Consider the following 22,600-nt stretch of genomic DNA (forward strand, 5'->3'; position numbering starts at 1 on the left):
ATTTTTACCAACTGCAACACGAGAAAAAGTTGTTTTATTTCAGCAACGTCAATATGGGAGTTGCTAGTAGTATTTTAGTTTCGAACCACAATGGAATGTGAGTTTGTCCGCTGTGGGAGCACACACCATTCTCACTCTACTCGCTAATAAAAGTCGATTCGGTTGCACTAACTTTCAGAAGCTTTGTCTGGTCCAACGGCAATTCGAATTTTTGAAAAAATCAATGATAAATGCCCGGGGGTAGTCGCTTACGAGTTTATTGTGGTTCTTAAAAATGGCAGATTCAACGAAACGATTGCTGACAAACCTTTGTTTTCACCAAAGTTATTCGGTTGTACGATGTTTCAGGTAAGTTCAGTGGAACTCGAAATCGCGAAAATGTTGATCTCGATTTCGTCGTTCTGAAACCATGGGCTGGGTCATGGGTTCATTATGAATAATTTCTGTTCAACGTGTCCGGCATTCTAGGGGATAGTAGTGAACCGTCGTTCCCTCATACCTTGTTTTTCGTTGGTTAAAAGTGTTTTCACTCTAAGGTGTAAAGTAGCCATGTCCACAAGCCAACTTCACGGTTTTCAATGTTGTTGGACGATCTACTTGAGTATGTTCGTGCATGAAATTCATGTGTGCATAAGTGGACTGTTTACTGCAGTGGTCATTCAACATCGATCGTAGCTGGTGTCAGGAGTGCTGCGCCCACTTGTTCGCTGCAACAAAAATCATGTCATCGTACATAGGGTGTCCCATAAAAAAGAAGGAAAATTCAGGGCTACAAAAGTCCTATAAAAATTGGGTCACAAAAAAAGCACAAAAGTTCATGAGTGTTTCGAGCAAAATTGATAGCCAAGGTAGAGATAAAGAGTTCCATAATGGAGAACCAAAATGGCTCGAGCTAAAGCTGGACCTGGTTTCGGCCGAGTGAATTGGTACTGGAGAGAATGATTGTGCTATAAAATACGTTCATACACATTTGTTGACTCTCGTTTGACCTTTAATAATATCACAACGAAGAACTCATCTGTTTATCCATTTTCAGGATGCAAGTGATTTAGTTCATTCAACGTAAAAGCAACTAAACTCACTATATTTCTGTCTACTTAAATGAGGTTTTGTTCAAGGAATATAACATTTTTTCGAGTGAATTTCTCGGACGTTTCACTCGCCAAGTAATTATTAAAACGTGACAATCCTTTGTCCAGTTTTAATTTCACATCCATTCGTGCATTTCTCAATGAATTTACATACTTATATTATTCAGTGTTCTATTCAGGATTATTTACAGAGTGAACAAATGTAACAGTGGATTAATTTAGGTATTTTATTTCGCATTTTTTTGTTGTTTTTTGGTCGAAAATGGAGGGAAAACGAGTTAGTCTCGCCAGAAATGAGTTTTGTCCTAGTTCATCAATCCCCACACACTCGTTGAGGGTTTTTATATTTAAATTGAGAAGCCACATGTGTGGGTACGTTGTACACATAAATATATACAAAGTGGAGCATCGTCGCTGTGAAAATACTTCTCGAGAGACGTAAAATAAATTGTTCTTCCAACACGACAAAGACTTTTCATGCTACACCTAACGGAAATTCTTCCCCCGAGATTTCTTTCATCCCATCGAATTTTTGATAAGCTTGACGCGTGAATTTAATTTTTGTAACGGGAATTCGTAATGCGCGGCATTTTAAACTGGAGAAAAGCTGTTCGATGTAATGTTCGCTGTAGCGACTATTTTTCTTCATAAATATTCACATTTATGAGAATATAAACATGTGTACGACACGTTGTACAACTCGCAAAGGAATTAGCACACACGAAATATGCATCAGTTAACAGTTTCATTATGCAGACTCCATATTGAAATATATTCAACTTTTTGGCACACGTACATCTGTCTACAACAACTTCTGTTCGTGAATTACTAATATTAACTTGAGTGTAGATGGAGTGCTCTCATTTCATGATAAGAATCTCTTGTTTATAATGGTATGTTTCCATAAACAAAATATTTACATGAAAACCGTAAGAATTAATTGGTATATCAAAAGGCTATTCCTGATTAACTCTGAAGCTCGATTGACTTGACAAAAAAATGAAAAAAAAAAATAACTAGACAAAATCTATCGAATCTTTTGGTTACCAGGAGAAAATCTGCTCTTGAAAGTGGAACAAAGGAGCAGATTTCCATTCGGTTGAAAATGAACTTTGGTAAATTTTTGAATATTACGATATATTTTACGTAATACGCACGTTTTAATTGATTTCGCTTATTAAAAATATCTTCAAACGCGATAACGTCGGACCACAAAATTTAATGAGCGACCATCATCCAAATTTGGATATTTCAATAATTGATACTCGGAGCTCCGATCTCTGGATTTATTCCTTGTTAAAACGTGATGAAGTGCGAATTTTGTATAATAATTCTATCTGAATGGCTCGATTCAACAAACCACGTCATTAAGTTCATTTAGCTTCATTATTAATCACTCGATTCCCATAACTGACGCAAACACCATAATGATTCTCCCAACAGAAACTACGGTCGTGAATTCTGGAAGAAAAATCGTTTCGGCCCATTCAAAAAATGCTTTTTTGAAAGATAATCCCCTGAATACAAAAACTTTTACTCTTAGTTCCCAAAATGTCCGTCCATCAGAATCTGCGTGAGCAAAATTCCTATTCGATACCTTTATTTGAGTCATGATAACTCAATGAATTTTCAAATTTCATTATTCAATCCAAGGCACGGAAATTGTGGAAGCGTCTCGATATTTTCCCGACATTTTTTTCATTTTGATACCTTTTTTATAGAAATTCAGTTTTAAAAAACTGAAATATGTGCTTCGATCCAAGGGAGCGTCGCAAGACCGAATACTGAAAGGATTTCCCTCGTTTTCGTCAATCTCACGCTTCAATTCAATATCATCAAGAACCGAGTAGACTCATCTGAGTTTTGCATTTCAATAAATGCATATTTGAAAAATGAACGCATCAAATGTGCTCCACCATCATCCCCTGGATCTGAAAATACTTTGTTGCACAATTAAACTCCGTTCTTTCAAATGCTTAGTTAGTTTCAAGAAATCCTGAATATTTTCCATCTTCATCGAAACGAAGATGAACTGATTATCGACACCAGTTTATCAGAGGACAGCAATAAGAAGAATGTTGGAACCGAGAAAAAATTGTGACTCGACTGTCAGATTGATGAGGAAACTTGACTCGAGGATATTCGTCGATTACAAACTTCACAATCGTCCACAAATTCGAATCAGTTTTTGCATTCGTAAATTCATTTAGACCGCAGGATGATAACAAACGATTAGAGTGAAGAAAAAACTTCCGGAAACGAAATACTGCGAGGGTGTCCAACATTTTTGGCTATGGCTCTATCTAAGAATGTCGCTTCGTGATATAACGCAGTGCTTCTTATGGTGACGATTCAGCGAGGCTTGGCATTAATGTTTAAGTGCAAAGCTCTGTGTGTAACTTCATCAACGCTGTCGTCACCATGAGCGCTATTTCCCAATAATAGAGTTAACCTACTCTGAAAGTTCCACTTTCCTGGTGTACTCCGACACAAAAGACTCTCTCGCTACCGCCACGCATAGATGCACAGTTTCGCTTCCTTTCAGACCGCCTCTTTCTTTCATCCAATCAAAAATCTTCTCCCATTTTTCGTCGTCCTATTCCTGAGACAACATTTTTTCGTCATCTGCAATAAATTTTCGATCAAGCTTTCATGGGAAATACCAAAATGCTTGGAATCTGCCAACGAGTTTGATTCTTCATTTTTTAAATCCGAACGTTCGTCCTTTTAGAAAATCCCTTTTTCCCTGTGTCAGATTTCGGTGGAAATGGGACAAAAAATCTTCAGAGGAAACGTCAATCGATCTGGCTCGAGCTTTCCTACATTTTTGTGCTTTTCACATTGAAAGAATTGTACTCGTTCGATATGCTGACTAGTCGGGCATCAGATGGCGAGAAAAAGCTCGAAAACTACGTTACGGTTAAGGCAGGTACTCCGGACGGGTTCTCGGTCTAGGGTAAGGCAAAATGGAGAAAAAATTATTACTCGATACGCAGCAGCGCAGCGTGAAATGGAGAGGAAGAGTCAAATGCCGCAAGTAAAAAATTGATGATTGAAATAGAATCGGCGCGCTGAAAAAAGAAAACTGAGATAAAGAAGAAACTCGATAAGCTCAAGCGACTCTCGACCGTCCGTTCCGCTATTAGCGATGTAAACTCAATTTTTCGTATTTCAGAAGTTCCTGAGCGAACTTTGCAGAGCTTCGAAATGCTCAGTCTGGCCTCGTGGCCCAATACACGCCTGTTTTCCTCTTTGCCACTCCGTACCTTACCCAAACCATACACTGTTCTCATTCGGTTACGACTTTTATTCTATTTATATAACATCGTATTTTTTCAACTTTTCTCTAAACAGAACAAACTCGATAAATAATAAATGTAGTGAGCCCTAATAACGTGAATTACATTTCGAAATATCGATCTAACCATAATTTCAATTCTTGAAAGTGATTTCAGCTGCCATTAAAATAGAAAATGTTTCATCTGAAAAAATGTGTTTTTGCCAATTAGATTATTTTATCAAATCATTAGAATTTATGAATTCTAACTAGTTCAAAAATAGTTTCAACGATCTGTAAAGAAGTTCGGTGGAGCTTTTTCGCCTTTTCTCCGTGCTTTTGTCAGTAATTTTTCAAAACCTGAGGACATAGCGAAATCAGTCGAAACATAGGAAAAGTTTTCATCGGTTTTTTTCACAGAATTCCATTCAGGGAAATTGAGACATAGCATTGGTTTTCTTCGAAAAAATAATGACGCAGAATTTGTAAATCTGCATTACCCCAACATATTGAGTTCAAAATATTTGTCGAAAAAGTGTCGCTTGAAAATACCTCCGACGAATTAACTCTTGCTTGTGTCCAAAGAAAAATTTCAGAGTCCCAAATGTCGACCCACTTTCAAGTCCGATGCAAAGTTTCATAAATATTAGCCATCGGAATGAAGCCTGAGAAGGTTTTTGTCATCTGATCGCTGCATGGAAGTTTCTTCCTTAATTTTCAATAGTTCGAATACGACTTGAAACATAAGACTACGTGGCCTTCGAGAGGACAGATTTTCCACTTTTTCGAAGTATGCTCATCCAAATAAGATTCATCCGCCCCTCTAGTCTAGTAATAAAAAAAAATAGTTATGCAGTGATAAACACGAATGAATGATCGAAAAAAGAAAAAACCTTAAGGACCACTAGGAAAATGGATGCAAAAGTCGTCTCTTATCAACGTTCCCTTCAATCCAGTACGCAGTCGTCCAAGAATATTTCCCCACAATTCTACTAGCACGTAGTAAGATTCTAGTATCGATACAAACGTCCGAGACATGCGAATTATGAGTAAAAGCTATGCTTGCAGGGGTAAAAAATGGTCGTCAGACCGGCGTCGTTCCGGGGTCAAGCAGAGTCTAGAAATAGACATCGATGGACAATAATACACGGAATACTATGGCCGCGTGTTCTCCATCAAAGTTTCTCTCTTGTCCCAGCGTTGCCGTGTCCGAAGCAAAGTTGGCAGTAAAAATGTATGGTCGGTTTTCCACGTGGTGGCACGCGTTCACGGGGAGGTTGGGGAAGGCAGCTTATGGCTCGTGCAAATGAAGAGACCTTTATCTGGCCTGGTTCGTCTCGCTAATGTAGGCCATTGATAAATACATAATCGCTTTACCACTACACAAGGGCTCACCGAGCGAGCGATTGTCACCAAGATGTACGAGTGTTATTATCGATCCTACCGTGATTCATTATTTATGCGGAGTCGAATAAGTCACGTCGTTTTCCATATTACGCGTAGTATGAACTTTTCTTTCTTGTTGACATCTCCGACCCATCAGAGACGCTGAAGTCTGATGGTAAAATTGACGTAAGTCGAACCGCTATAGTAGGAAAAAAAATCCCTTCTAACTGTCAACGAAAAATTCATGAAGATTCTCCAGTCGACAGGGGGGAGGGGGAGGATTATTTTTTCTACGACAGCACTGGAACAGTAGAAAATCTTTGCTACTGCAAGGAGAAAAGAAATTTGTTGATCCGAGCCAAATTAAATTTGCTAAATCAACGAAAACTTGGTTAATTCGAGCAATCTAATTTCTGGACTTTAGAGGTCTACGCTAATTAGAATTTTCCAAAAATCGATTTTTTTATTGCATTTTTCGAAAGTATACATGTTTAAAAGTATCATACTAAAGTTTTATAAAGATCTGAGCAATCCAAGTGTACTTTTGAGTGACGTTTATATGGCTGTCTGATCGCGCTAGTACGGACGGAACTATTTTTTTTGCAACGGACGATGAAAAAAAACGTACTTTTTCGTAGTTTTTGGAAAAATAGTCGGCATTTTGTCATTCTGAAAAAATCGTATGATATGCGCTGTAGCCATTTACCTATTGATTCTAAAACCATTTCTATTTTTTTCCTTCGATCATCCATTCCAAAAATTTTATCAACAGCCCACGCCCATCTTTTTTTGGACCCGTCTTCTTTCCCATTTTTCTGCACGAAAACTGAGTAAAATAAATACAATAAATTTTTTTTTTTATATTTTAAAAGTTTATTTTCTAGTCCCAATATTTTTTATATCCATATTTATAATTTGTACCAGTCAAAAAAATTCGTGAAAATTGTATTTTTTCCTCCGTTTAGTTAGAGTAGACTCTTTAATAAATAATTAGGTACTTTAAAAAACATCGTTGGATCAACAAATTATTTTTTTGCCCAGCATTGGTGGTCCGGCTATACCACGATGACCGGAAATGATCGCAATGAGGAGTGGAGTTTTGGATAAAATAATTTATCCCCTCGGCTGACCACGTCGTCGTACTTTTGCTCCCCACTGTTTTTGCTGTTATCCAGTGCTGACAAAAGTATCCCAATGTTAATCAGAGTTCCAGTCGTATATGGAAGAAACATATAAAACGAGAGAATGGCTCGTAAAGCCAAGCGAAGCGTTTCTCGCCTGCCATTATTCTTGGCTCTTAAAATATAAAATATATTCACCACATTTGATTGCTCGTTAAAATCAACCATTGTACGAAAAAGAAAGAAAAATAGAATCGTTAATTTTCCACGCATAAATTTAAAAACGATGCACACGAGCCGCTTTGACAGGACACATGCACGCAACGCGTGTTTTTTATGGGCTAAAATGACACAAAAAATATAAAAATATGTTGGGGAATAACGAAGGCAGAATATGAACATTCGACGGTCCACCATTTTGACGATAAAAGGGGAATTAATTAATTTTTCCTGTTGCAAACTCGATAGCGCGTTTATCAATGTTTTTCATATTGCATCCCCTGGCGAGTGAGCGAATATACGAGCCGGCAGAGATGCAAGGGAGATGCGATATCCACACAAACAAGTTTACGACTGATGGGTGCGGTCACACGTTGAATTTCAACCCCTTCCCTCCTGCCCCTCTTTCCCGTCTTTCCCGAGGGACATTCTCGCGGATTCGTGAAATGAAACAAGAACGCACCCGTCGTGTGAAAAGTAATCACACGTGTGGGAGTGTTGCTCCAACGCTTTTGTTTTTATCACTTCTATACCGTGTCACCTGAATGGAGAACTAAGCTGTGCTGGCAAAGGACAACCTTCATTTATCCAGGGAATGTAAATTGCTTCCCGCACATTTTCTTTCGTGGCTATCCTCGCCACATTCTCTCGCTTTTCTTCAGTTATGAAAAAATTCAAAAAATCAATAATTTTTTTCATGAATCATGAGTTCAGTTTGCTGTGATGTTTTATTTATCAAAATATTAACGAGTATCACAAAATGAAACGGCACTATTTCCATTCCTGCATGGTTTTTAGAGGGTTGCAAATTACTGAATCAACAAAAACTCGAAACTAACCCAACTTTCGTAATAAATATTATACTCAGGGTCTCGGGTGAAATGTCCACTCATAATATTTCAAGGTTGCATAGCTCACGAGATTCCTCAAGAGCGAATGAAATTTTTCAGCAGGGGCAGCGCCGCACAAACAACCAACCTTCCGAGTAGATTAATTGAGCCTCATTTATGCATGTAACATCCTCTATAATCGTGGAAAGTTTCAAGTTTTTATTTACAATTATTCACTCTGTCATCAAACAAAAATTCTTTAAACATCTTCAACAAAACCTCAACAAACGTGGCCTCATGTCCAACGAATGGTTTTTTTTCATACCGAAGATTCTTAGAAATGTGACATCACACACAATCCCTAATCATAAAGGGGATACAACTTAAATAATCACCTGACCGGAGGCCCTCAATGTCATGGAGCAGAAACAGACGATTAATCAGGGTGAGCACAAAGTTTGCCACAAAAAAAGGGAAAAAATTGAAGAATCTTGCTTCTTGAAAGGCGGTAAGATTTGTTGGAAGGAGGGACTTTCCAGTCGATCGAATCTACCATTTTTATTTAAAAACTCTTCAATTTTGATGAGGCGCCTTACGACTCCTGGGTCAATCAATTAATCATCCCCAGACTTTCTTCCCCCTCGATTTCCGTTCAACTCTGTAAGCCGAGCTCGAATATACATTCGTACCTAGTCTCACAAGAAGTTTGTTTATTACCATATTTTCTACCATACCTTAAATATTTACAGCGAGATTTACAGTCCCGTCGATCCACATTCGCCTGACTTCGTAAATTTTTCCAGTTTTCATAATAGCCTCAAGCTAAACGCCCTCATCTACCTTCATTTTAATTGCACTACTATACTACGTCAGTACGACCATTCTAGCGATATTGAGATCGAAGCAAACTCGCAAAACGTCCAAAGTCTGCTCCCTGCTCGCTAGTCGATGTCAATGATCCACTAACTGGCATAAAATCCCCAATTATATTTCTCAAATAATGATTATTATGACACATCGACGTTTCATCGTTTGTTACGAACACGTCGCAAAGTCTTGAAACGAAAATTCATTGGGTGCACGTGACGAGATATCGTAGTGTAGTATAGCTGAGTGTAAAGTAACTTACGAAGTGTTTTTCTCCCGCAAGCTCGTCAAAGTAAAGTCGTTTCCTCGTGCTTTTACTCGCTTTAAAGTGCATGAGTGTACTTTTCAAAAGTACATCATGCATGCTAGTTAGCACGAGAAATAGCATAGGGTGAGAGCTACTTAAAGCATGCATGACATCATTAGAATTAAAAAAAAAAAAACTCTTTTCGTGCATGCTATACAACAATCGGAGATCGATTTTTGTGGCAGGCATCAACAGACATATCATAACGTAGAAATGTCATTGGAGCTGAGTATTACGAAGAAACTTTTAAGTGAAAACTCGACACGATTTCATCTACAGATGCAATCGGCTCTTTTTAATTTTTTTCAAAGTTCTATGTCATGTTTCATATTTACGTCTGTTCTGAACACGTTAACTGCAGTGCGGTCTATAGAAGCTCTAAATGTTACGGAGGTTATGGCTTAGTTATGGCAGTATCTTTTGGCTATTTAAGGTAGTCATTCCGGTTTACTCACTTGTTCGTTTTTTATCCTCACATTTCATGGCAACGAATAGAGGCTTCACATTTCGATATATCGAAACGTCTTTTTTAAGGAAGGAATCATGTCTGATGGATCGTATTTTGTGGGTATCTAAATTGGGTCGATTTTCACTTCCTAATTAACGATATAATCACTTTAAATTAATTTCAGAGTTATTCATTAGAAATTGTAAATACATTTTTTCAACTTATTTTTTGGCGAATAAAATTACAAGCCGTTATTTAATAGGGGATCCGTCACTGATTGAACCCCAAATTTCATTCGTCCCTGGCGAAAACACGATAGTTTTTTACGTAAAAAATCGCATTAGAGAGCGCAAAGGGTAAACACATAGGGAAATGGATAAAAAAAAAGTATTAATAAAAAGACAGAAGGCTATGACAGGAATGGGCCAATCCCAGAAGAAATGAAATGCCGAAATAAGCAAACGTGAGGTTTACGCCTGTGTATTTTTCTTCATGTTTAAATAAATCTTAATAACCAATAAGACAAACCCTTTAAAATTTGATACGCGTGTCAATCGACTACGCTCTGTGTAAATTTCAACACTTTCTTAAGAAAATCGATTCGTGCATGAGCTACCTTAAGAAACGAATGCTCACCATTCACGATAGCGTTAGATATCGAGAAAAGCACTAAAATCCACAATAATCATCGGGCAATAGACGATTCCTTTTTTTTTTTATGAAAATTTTTCAATTCTACAGCAAAATTATAAAATAAAATAATCTAAATAATCTAAATGCTTAGTAATTGTTTTAATTTCCGGTGGATTTGTTAGCCTGCGTAGTGGTTGATTGCGTTTGATACTGGTTAATGCATTGTTGAATATTTCCGTGGCAGTTTTCCATGTTGCCACAGTTGTGGTATTAGTTGAAAGAGCGAGAGCGAGAGAGAGACGCAGGCTGAAAGTGAGAGAGATCTGAAAAACATCCCCGGGCAATCGTCCTCGATAGCCGTTTAGATGGACTAATATTTACTGCTGTTGAAGTTTACCTATCCACTGTGACGTAGACGTAGCAGGGGACACTAGGGCCGATTTGCCACAGGGGCAAGTCGACAAACGAGCGATAAGTTTGAAATAATCGAATGTAAACATGTACGTGGTTGCTATTGAGAGGTCATGCTCGCTTGAAATATCCCTCGATGTAGCAGAAAGTATCGATCTTTTGGATTCTAAATTTTCTCCAAGTGCAAAGAGCCTAGAGTACATTTTGTAAATATTGTCTGAGCAATTTTGGGGTTGTCCGAGGAGTAGAGGCTTTTTGAGAAACGTGATTCAGTGCGGAAACTCCTCGTCGAAACGGCATCACCGAAAGCTTGAATATACGTGAAAACCGAAATCAAGTTTAGCGACAATTCTGAAACGAGGATTCAACTTTTTGCTTGCTTTATGATTCGAGGCTTCGAGTCTCTTTGTTGATGAAAACCTACGATGAAAATCCCTCCGTCATAAGACTTCTGTCTCAATAAATATGCATTTTCTAATTTTGATCTCCAACTCCAAGCTACGACTCATGTTAAATTAAGGACCTTCTCTATCATTTGGGTTTTTGCAGACCTACCTACCCATCTTACTCATCAAATATGGGGATGCTCGGCAACGCTCTAGACTGCGAATACATCGTGGGCGCACTAACGTTACTCATTATTAATCAGGGTTACTGAATATGGTTCCATTGAATTGACGATTGACGTCACCGCTTACGGAAATCTCCCCTAATCTTCGAAGAGCCATGACAAATTCATTCGCATCCATATTTACAGAGGGATTCCCTTATTGATAACTGTATTTGGCTGCATTTTTCATCCTGGATCAGAGTGTCCTATGATTACGAACGAAATCGATCATAATCCTGTAGAGTTACTTTATTAGCATTTTTATTTATTATAACTCGATATTTTCGAAATTTTCATCGTTGATCACATTAAAATGGGTTAAATTGTTATTTGTGGAATAAACTCCATGGAATAATGCTGAAGTGAATTTTTTAACGCAAGATTTTCATTCCACGTCGTCTTTAAATTTCATTGCAAACGAAATATTTTTTGAATAAATTTTAATAAATTCGTGGAGTGTGTCAAATATTAAAATAGCTTCGAAAAAAAATGTCATCGACCAATATTGAAGATTGAATTTTTTGGACTATTGTTTTGAGGATGCGAAGGACTTTTATTTTTGCCACTTATTTCGAAGCATTTTATCGTATTCTATCGATGGATGACATTTTATTTCGATTCTTTTTTATTTACAGCGTCTGCGGGATACAGCACTTTCAAAGAGCGGGGCACAGGCACCTGAATCTATTTCAAAGCACGTATTTCGTCGTTGTGACATTTTCGACTGTGGGATACGGAGATTTCGTCCCGGATATTTGGCCCTCCCAATTGTACATGGTGCTGATGATATGCGTCGCACTTATAGTATTGCCAACGCAGGTAAGTTTATTCACTTTTTAATGTACGTCTCTGGAATGCTAGGCCGATCAACGTTGTCGAGGGTTGCTTCAGAAGGACACGTGTAACAAGACAGAACTCAAGATTCGTGGACTGAAAACCAAAGAAACTTTGCATTTAATTTTTCTTTCGTTATATTAGCTTAACGATGAAATGATTTTCAGCGCGATTGGCTGCAGCTTCCGAGAGAAGATTGACCCTTGCTGACTGCGTCCGTCATTTTTATTGAACAAAAAATTCTCAAATGCTCTACCCCAGATACAGAGAAAATCTTTAAATTTCGAATATTTTCTGAAAATTATTTTTCTACGGTTCCAAAGTAAAAGAGACACCGCCCAGTCAGACCCCGAATGAAGTCAAATTGGAGAATGACAGATTGTCAAAAAAGCAATCTTTTGGTTCATCTCCACTGTCTTAGAAATATGGATTTTATCTCTAGCTAAGCTTTTGGAAGATTTTTCAACAATGTTAACGAGCACTATTGAACTAAAATTACGGCTAAGCACGATTCAACCAGCCAATTATAACTATACACACGTTGCTATCACTCAATCAAAAGTTTTTATATGAAAATAGAAATTCTCAACTGCATGTTTGCTTATTCGATTCAATGCAATTATAGTTAAGCGGAATGTCATTTTGGATAATTTGTCAAAATTTAAAAAATTTCTCATTAATTCTGGCTTACGAATATTTTTCATAATGAATTATTAAATTTCATTCGAATTACGGATGAATTGTGATAAAAATCTTTTATCCAGTCATCCGATTTCATTTTATCGAAAACATGGGCCAGTGTTAAATTGCGTATGACAACTTCCCACCAAATATTTTGACAGTCAGGCACTCATCTGGTGCTGACTCAAGTGGTCGAGGGATTAAACGGAATGACCAATGTTTAGTGGGAGGCCAGAGGAGCACTATTTGGAAAGCAAGAGTTAAGAGGATTTCGAGAGGCTATCAGATTGTCAGATTGACGGATAGTCGGTGGTAGTTAGACGGGGAAAAGCAATGATCAAATGCTTCGTACAATTCGTCCATCAGACTGTGAGAGACTCGACAGCAATCTTGTCAGATTCATGAACACGACACGGGTGGTAATTGCTTTTGTGCATCGGCTCCTAAATCACTCCTCCATTTAATTAACAAACTCTGAGCCTCTTGGGGTTTTGGGCTATCTGCGAATCAGAGACTTTGAAATATTTTTAAGGGTCGTTCCCCAATTGTGACTTCTATTCACAACGTTTTTGAAGAATTTACTTTGTCAATTTTTCGAAGAATGAAAATGTTTTTTCTAATACGAGAATATTGAAAAACATTCGGCAAGTGAAAATGAAATTTTGAGTGAAACTTGTTTCGGAGTTTTTGTCCCAAATTAAAAAAAAAAATCGTTATCAGGAACGATGGTTTTTAAAGGAAATTTGAAACTACCACACACCTGATGTTTTCGGTAGGAGCCGATTTGAAATAATTTGAAAATTTTTTTTTTTGTAACAAATATTTTCCTCTCGCAAAGCTCGGTCACTTTTTATTGTTTTTCTTCGGACAGCTTCAATTTATTGCATTTCACTGTTCAGTTCGAGCAGTTGGCATTCACATGGATGGAACGTCAGAAACTCGGAGGCTCGTACTCGTCGCACAGAGCTCAAAGCGAGAAACACGTGGTGGTATGCAGTACGACCCTTCAAGCGGACACCATAATGGATTTTCTCAACGAGTTTTACGCTCATCCACTTCTGCAGGTTCACTTCACGCATAACTTAAATTTCGGGATTCTCCATAGATTAAAAAGTCACGCGATTATTAATATTCAAAGCATTCAAGAGTAATTTGAATTGTTTTTAGAAAACGATCCCATTCCTTTGCTCCACGATGCAAAAATCTGATATTTTCAACTGTGGCACCTTCTCATCTCGAAATGTTTTGAAGTTGGAAGTGCGAATATTGAAATGCTTATGTATTCGGGTTCACAATGTTCTCGTAAAATTGATTTTTCCAGCAGTTGCTGAAGAAAACAATTTCGCTGCTTAATAAAATTTCGTCTCTAATTTTATAATTTGTAAAAATATTTTACCGGAAATGGACTAAATATCGAAAATACTGAACGATTGCCTTCCTGCGATCGCATCTTTCATCAATTTTTTATTTTTTTCATCCTCGTGAAAAAGCCTTCCCAGTAATTATTTCATGCTGTAAATTTACACGACCACTCATGAAAGTGCTCTGAACGTAAACATTCTAATACAATTTTATTGATGAGAAGGATCCTCGAATAATTTTTTTGACGAAATTATGAGCTACGATTCGAAAACCGTACTTGAAACTTTCATCGCCCGTAATAACTCTGGAACGATTGGTACCTTAATGTTCGCAATCATATCGTTATGGAAACTTAAAAATTACGATGTAATCGAACTTTTTTACATTCCATGTTTACATACAACAATACAAATTGAAAATGTGTGAGAAGCATGAATTAATCTCTCATATTTAATGACAAAAAATACACAAATCGTGCCAAAATTAAAAAAAAAATGGGACTTCCGTTCTTCGTTAGTAGCAGGAGCTGAAAATTTAAAATCCCGATAAAAGTTCTACATATCTTGGGCTTTAGATTTCAAAACGTTCGAGCTAATTATTAGATCATTTGTGGATGAACGTTTCGAAAGTGGGTGGCACTTTTTTGACAGTACTCAAAGGATTTTCTCGTGCTGTTTTGTCCAGAAAATGACAGATTCGTTGTTTCTGACGTGTTAATCAAATCCCGTGACTCAAATACTTTGGACGATACCGAGCCTTGTTGAAATTCATCAAAATGTATTTATCTTCGTTTGGCATGAACGTTTCAGGCGTTCGCACGAGTAACCACCCTACTGGTTAATTGCTTTTTGCAGCTCCGTTTGGATCGATTGCATGCTAGCGAAAATAATTTCACGCCAAATTCCACATTCGTTCGTGTCTGTTTATCGATCACTTGGATTTACAGGATTATTACGTTGTTTTATTATCACCAATGGAACTCGATACAACCATGAGAATGATACTGCAGGTGCCAATATGGGCACAAAGAGTCATTTATATCCAGGGATCGTGTCTGAAGGACGGTGACCTCGCCAGAGCGAGGATGAACGAAGCTGAGGCTTGTTTCGTCCTTGCTGCGAGAAATTATGCTGACAAAACTGCCGCCGATGAACACACTATACTCAGGTAAATCCAGACGAACGATGTCATCGATTAGACTAAATTAGTTTCACACATTTTCGGATCCCGTGAACAATTCGATGCCTTGAAGGAATTTCAATGTTTTGATACTTCATTTTATCACTCTGCTATACACAAAAATTTTCAAAAAAACGTTTTAGGATATTGCAAGATGAGCGACGACAGTTCAGTAATGGAAGAATGCAAAAACATATTGGAAATTTGTAAATTTTATTTATTCTAAGAATCATGAATTATAACTGATCGTTATCCTCTCAATAAAAAATTAAATTTTTTCTTTTTTAATAATTAATTAAAACATTGTAGACTCACAATTCTAACGAGCGCCCCACAACTCACTTTATTTTGTAATATTCTTGTAAATTGAGACATTTTGTTTGATATTGAAATTAAAGATCGTGGGCAGTAAAGGATTTTGCTCCAAATGTTCCCCAATACGTGCAAATCTTCCGTCCAGAGAACAAATTACACGTTAAATTCGCCGAGCACGTTGTGTGCGAGGACGAGTTTAAATATGCGATCCTGGCGAACAATTGCACGTGTCCGGGTGTTTCGACTCTCGTCACATTGCTATTGCACACATCCAGAGGACAGTAAGTTCACGACGAACGTAGAGAATCAAATAGTTTTATTACGAACCGATGAGATTTTCAATGACAATTATTGACACAGAGAAGGCCAACAATCGCAGGAAGAATGGCATCGATTGTATGGCAAATGTTCAGGCAACGAGATCTACCATATCATACTTGGTGATTCTCGTTTCTTTGGTGAATACGAGGGTAAATCCTTCACCTATGCCTCCTTTCACAGTCATCGAAAATACGGGGTTGCACTGGTCGCTGTAAGACCAGCCGAACTCCCAGAGTTTTACGAGGACACGATTCTTCTCAATCCAGGTAAAAAATAATTAATGCGAACTGCATATTTTCTCTGAATCGATTGAAAGAAGGAAAACGATTACATTAGAAAAATATTAAGGTATCTGTTTCTTCTTATTTAAATTCTCTCAGGTTAATGAATTTTTCGATCTAATGAGACATTCGACATGGTGAAACGTGTAAAAAAACGATTCGCGACAAACGCAGTCTGCCACCTATCTTGATCAAAACCTTTAATTAAGAAAACAAAAACAAATTGATGAAGGAAGAAGCAATCAATTGTAATCGCGTCACGATTGGCGATTGATTTTCTTCGAAATAAAACAACCGTTTCAAATCAGTTAACCAGCATTTTCATGCAATCACGTTATAAAAGTGTAAGGAGGTTTAGTTACTGTAACGAAACACCATGAAACTTGTACTCGTTGGATTACTGGGCTGAGATATTCGATTGCAAACTTATTTTCATTATGTTCAATCCAAAACTTCTTTATATCTTTCAACTGAACGACTTCGAGCTTCTTCCCTTGAAAAGTTTCGCTCATAACCCAGGAAATATGAGTTTCACGACTGGGAAGTATCCTCCAGATATTTCTGTTGAATTATTTCGCACTGGACTCGAAATTAGTTATGAAAATGCTCGTTCGCGATTGGTCGTTGAAAAAATGTGAAAAAATATATTTCAGAGTATTCTTGAGTTGAAAAGTCTTAAAACGAAGCTCAACTTTGAACTTTTAAGTACAATTACCATAAAATACGTCACACGAATAGTCACTGTCGAGGATCCTTTGCATACGTGACCTATTGCGGTGATATGAACTCGCACATACACGGGACCACATATTTTAAACGCGAATCCTTTGAAAGCGGACAACGTTAATGTCATTCTAAAAACAGCAGTAAATGTACTTTTTCATATTCCACATTATAGCCAAGCTCTAGAGCTCAAAAGTATTTGTAAATGCACCTACGCAACGGAGCGTTGCAGGAACCACTTCACAGCTCGTGTGATGAAATTTACAGTAATTGCACTTAAAGGCACAAAAGTTGAGACTTTGAGCTCATTTTTAGCAAAAATCTCATGCAACAGCCAATCCTGGCGACCGGATTCGCGCATGGAGCGAAAAACTCATGGGAGTTGCTTTTCAGTGGCAACAAAATTTATTCAAATTTTCTTAAATATTATATAAATTAAAAAAAATCAATTGAAATATATTCAAACAAATTATATTCTGAAATATTAAACAAATTTAAATAAATAACTATAAATATAAATATTTATGTTTATTATACAATAATAATAAATATAAATACGAATGCTAAATAAATTAAAATAAATTTCGTTACACTCAAATGCAATGATTGCATACAATAAATAAAAACAATTTTCCAATGAGAGATGAAAAGAATTGAACATTGAAGTCGTGAATTCTGCCAATCTTGAATCCAGGACCTCGACATATAATGAAGAAAACGGATACCTGTTATTACATGAGTATAACGAAAGAAGAAAATTCAGCGTTCGTCGTGGCGAACCATCAGACCGGAGTCGTTGGTGATCCGAGCCAAGTAGTGGTCGATTCGAAAACAGAAGGTACAACGATCGGCAGCTCTTCGCTCGTCGGGACAGCGACGTCGACGGTGACTTCGATGACGACACCGGCGACGATGCTCACAGCAAACATCGCCGGTCACGGTGGCAACGGTACATCTCCATCATCATCGCCAATTGGCCACGGTCATCATCAGAGATTAACAGAAAACTGTTGTAATGTGACGTGCGATACGATCCGTGGACAGGAGGCAACCGGTGATGGTCGTGGCAAAGTTCGCAACATTTCGGTTAACGTGCCACGATCACCGATGCCTCCTCCGGTCATCTTGCAGGTCCTTCCTAGCACGCCCACACTCCAACATCACAACCTACTCGCATCCGATGTCCACCGTGAGTGTTGCATGAGCCTGGGCTTCTCGTCTTCTCAGCTTCGATTTTTTATTTCTTTTTCTCTCATTATCTCGCTATTTTCGATCTTATCATTCCTGGTTAAGACGTTGCGTCTCACGATAAGGGCAATCGTCACTGGAAACGACAAAAGTTTTCAAAGTAATTTGAGAGCGTATTTTTGCCACTGTATCATCCCATTTGGACCGAATTACGATTCAGTTTTTCAAACTGTGTCAAAAACGGCTTCTGACGTTGGCGTCGTAAACACAATGTGAGATGGAACCTCTTGATGATGAATTGTAAAATCCAACATTTGGGAATATTGACGATCGTCTTGTTCAAAGTACCAACTAAATACTGACTGGTAATTACAACACTAGTCAGCCACCAACGTTATGTTAAATTCGCTGCTTATTAGCCTTTCCGTTCTTGTCTCGATTCTTCACATTTATGATGGAACATTTCGTGGTGCATATTTAAGAGGAGAAATCGAGAGTATTTGTATGACCAAAAGTAAATTAGCGACGGAATATGGAAAATCCCAAATAACCAATTCTTTAGGCATCAACCCCTAAAGGCAATAGCAAAATGTGGTGGAAAAATCACCACAGGACACGAGAGGAGCTTCCAGCGAAACAAAATTTCATCCAAATTAGTGCACCTGGTAAAAAAAATATGCAGAAACGTACTCAAAAAACATTCGAGTCGAATGAACTTTCTATATTTTCGATAAATTTATAAATAGCACAATTTCAATAAACAATGTTTTCATTAAACGTGAAGAAATAGTTTTAGCTAACGATTCTGCTGGAAAAATAGATTCATTTAACAAATGAGGGTTAAAAATTAATCATATCTAATTCTCCTCTTAAAGCTACTATTGAAGAGTATTGTTACGACGGTATAATCGTTCAATGTGCTACTTTAGAAGCATTTTTTTCAGATAATCAGGAAAAATTATCTCATTTAATAGAATCCTCAGATTGAATGTACTTAGGGGTTTGTAAGGTTTGCTGGCTTCGCGTTCCTGGCTCGAGAATCGATTTTTCAGTGTTGGGAATAATAGAGTTTTAGCCAATTGGAGAGTTTTATTTTTTGCATAGTGAGACTTGACCGTATCGTTTATCAGTATCATTTCTTCGTAAAATTTTATTTCAACTTGTCAATCATGCTTTTTCTGCTGTGTTGTTCGCCGAGGCTTTTCTGTGCTGTTTGCTTCTCACTCAAGCGCCAATCTTCAACATTTCATACACCCAAAGCAATTCTCAAAAACGCTCAATAGCAATGTGCTCGCACGAAACTTTGCCTTCCTTAGAGTTCACCCTCGAGTGATTTATTTCCTCTTCGATGAAAACTTCCACAACGAGAATGAGAATTCATGCTAATCACTAACACGCTTTCGATGTTCTTGCTAAGCTTGAACAGCACTTTTTACGTACTGAATTTACTGTCAGAGCTGCTTAACGTTCGATGTTTGTGAAAACAAAAACAAAATTCCTGTTATCCTGTTACGATCCTGCCACAGAATATCCTCGACACTCTCTGCCTTGTTATATTCCAAAAAAATAAAAGATACGTCTCTGAACTTCGATAACATTTATTAGTCATTTCATTATAGTTGATAATCAATTTTATAGATGTGTGTACATGCAGTCGGGTCCAACTAGAACGCAGTATATTGAAACGCAATTGATAGAAATGCGTTTAAATTGGGCGTGATTGTAAAACTTTTCTATTTTAATCTTAAACCAAATTTTCATGAAATTTCAACTCTTTTTCGACAATAAATTCAGTATTTCCAGTAAACTCGAGGCGCCTTTTAAAACTTGAGATTTGGGCTTACAGCGACATATCTTGATCCTGGTAATCTCGGCGATTCAAGACAGTGCCTGAGGGACGGCGGCTCGAGTCCACAAACACCGATAACTGGTAACCACTTGGACGTGCCTCGATCCATGGACACGAATCCGAATCTACTCAGTCCGGAGATTCTCATGCAGAGAAGAGGTTTGTTTAAAAATTTGAAAAAAAATATTTACTAGTGGAAGCGACTGAGACTAGAGGGAACTCAAGTGACTTTCGAAGATCACGAATATCTGAATATCTTTCCACCTTAAAAATATTATAAAGACCTTTTCAGCACGTTATCAGGCTTCCTCAATGCTATATAAAGGTATTTAAGAGACCCCTTGACAGCGCCCTTAATCGAATTGTTACGTCCTACTCATCACATTTTGATCAGGTCATCTGGCTAAGCCTGGATTGGGCAGCTTAGCCATTTCCTCATGATTTTGTCCTAAGCCATCAGCATATATGGACACATGAATCCATAAGCATTAAGATTTTGGCCGAATTGAAATATTTTTCTGTAGGAATTTCAAACTACGTTAAGGGCCATGAAGACTGTAAACGTTGGAATTTTAGGTATTTTTTGTTTCATTTATAAATAAAAATTGGTTGGATATATTTAAATAAAACCTTGTACACATTTTTTACATACTCGGACGTACTGGAAAACAAATTTTCTAATTTTTTTCATGGTATCTTTTTGTAGAATGGTGCGTTGAAAATGGCACCTCTTGGATCGGCATAGACAGCAACCTTCAAAAATGGAACATTTCAGGACAAAAAATCAAAAAGCTTCTTAAAATATATGCCATTAGCTGTCGCACGATGTAGGGGATTTTCTAAATATTGTTTAGAAAAAAATGGCGACTATTTGAAGAAAAGAAAATCATAATTTTCGCGGATTTCTCAGTATAAAATTGTTTATAAAAGAGAAACAAAAAGTTATAAAAAAAACGGCTACGTCATTCTGAAAACATACGTTTTCCTTACAAAGTGCAATTTGAATCGAATCTCTGGGATAAAAACTCTTTCCGTTTTGATGTCAACGCCGATTCGAGGGGTGCCATTTTCAGCACACCATTGTCCGAAAGTATACCATTAAAAAATTTTTTTTTTTAATTTCCAGTACTTCTGAGTATGTTGATGTGTACAAGATTTTATTTAAATTCATCCATTCAATTTTTATTTATAAAATAAACCTAAAATCCTAAGGTTTATACTGTTCTTAGCCCTTAATGATTTTAAATAAATGAGAATATTTCAAATCGGAACAGATAATAACTCTGCACGATATTTTTAATTCTTCCGTTTCGTAATTCCAAATTATTAATTAAGCCATTTACATTTATGATAACCGTAAAGGATATTCGTTGCTCCATTTTGGCGAAAAATCGTTGGGCACTGGGAAGGAACATGCATAATAAAAACCTCGAAATCCAATAACGTGCCTCCACCTTTATATTCTCATGACTTCTCGTTTTTATTTTCAGGAAGCAGACGACCCAGTATCCTTCCCGTGCCGGACATGTTAACGAGCTCGACACTCCATTTACCCGGTCAAGAATCTTTAGATCACGAAGGTGATGAATCAGAGGATGAGATGGATGACGACGTGCCGTGGAGATCGCCGAGCGAGAAAATAGCGTAAGTCGATTAGCAATTATTTATGTTCCACATGCTATTTTATCTCACGACGCTTTAAAATCTAGTCAACTGCTACGATGTTTATTCGCCGATTGTCAGTAGTCACGATTGTCTTTTACGTAGTTTCTTACAACTTCAATCCAACGTTTATTCGTTATTGAATTATTTGAAAAATGACGAGCTACGTGAATTTATAGTCACTTTTATTTTGTGTACTTTTATATCTCGTGGAATAAACGTTACATTTTAGAAACTATACAAAAGTTGAACGTTGTTGATGATATTAATAGACGATGAGGTATAGCTCGTTAGAAGAAAATGAATAGTGAATGAGCTTGTGTCAAGTAATCGTGATACTTAATCGGCACGATATTATTTTTTCAAATAAAATTAATGTTTCGTTATCGTGTCAAATAGTCGAATTAAATGATAATATTGTTACGATAAAATTCCTTTAGTTCATTAGTCGATTGTCAATTATCTCGCTAGAGTTTCCAGATTTCTTACGGTCTCGCACTTCGTGGCACGACATTTGTCACTCTTCTTTCATTTTTCTTTGCCAAAGAGCTAAAGATAAATTCTTCCAATTTAATTAACATAATTAACATGAGGTTTTCGTGTTAATTTCTTTCGAAATTCGGAGAGACAACTCTACGTGTTGGACATTAATTTTCATGAAAGTGTGAACACTCAAACAATTTACTAATTACTTGAAACGTTTTTTTTTTCATTAAGATAACGCTACTCACGATTGTAATGAAAAGTCCTTTTCAACGATGGAAAATTATGAATCGCTCAAGTATTTTTATTATCATGCTTGCAACGACAATCATTTCACCAATTTATTTTTCATCCGTGTTCTCTTCGATTCAACTGTGATCGCGTTAGAGAAGAAATTTTGTGTCAAATACCGAAATATGTCCAAGACGCAGAGAGCCTCTCCGCCGTTCATTTTTCTCGTTATCGTCCGTCCTTTTGCGTCTCTCTTTATGCTCGTTTTTAATTCATTCCTTAATCCGGTGC

The 22,600-nt window shown here is 37.2% G+C and overlaps 1 protein-coding gene across 14 annotated transcripts in view; it reads left to right on the forward strand.

Annotated features, from left to right (window-relative positions):
- Positions 1-22,600, forward strand: part of SLO2 (slowpoke 2) — a 175,404-nt gene that overhangs the window by 135,672 nt on the left and 17,132 nt on the right. For 12 of the 14 annotated variants that reach the window (XM_043422166.1, XM_043422167.1, XM_043422158.1 and 9 more), the window contains 8 exons: positions 11,836-12,019; positions 13,615-13,779; positions 15,024-15,244; positions 15,655-15,852; positions 15,932-16,158; positions 17,591-18,085; positions 19,931-20,092; positions 21,424-21,577. In XM_043422166.1, coding sequence (XP_043278101.1) covers positions 11,836-12,019; positions 13,615-13,779; positions 15,024-15,244; positions 15,655-15,852; positions 15,932-16,158; positions 17,591-18,085; positions 19,931-20,092; positions 21,424-21,577 — 1,806 coding nt within the window. The remainder of the gene's footprint in view (positions 1-11,835; positions 12,020-13,614; positions 13,780-15,023; positions 15,245-15,654; positions 15,853-15,931; positions 16,159-17,590; positions 18,086-19,930; positions 20,093-21,423; positions 21,578-22,600) is intronic. The other 2 variants (XM_043422169.1, XM_043422170.1) reach the window with 2 other exon arrangements.

This window comes from Venturia canescens, chromosome 6, assembly GCF_019457755.1.
Source record: "Venturia canescens isolate UGA chromosome 6, ASM1945775v1, whole genome shotgun sequence".
Lineage (NCBI taxonomy): Eukaryota > Metazoa > Arthropoda > Insecta > Hymenoptera > Ichneumonidae > Venturia > Venturia canescens.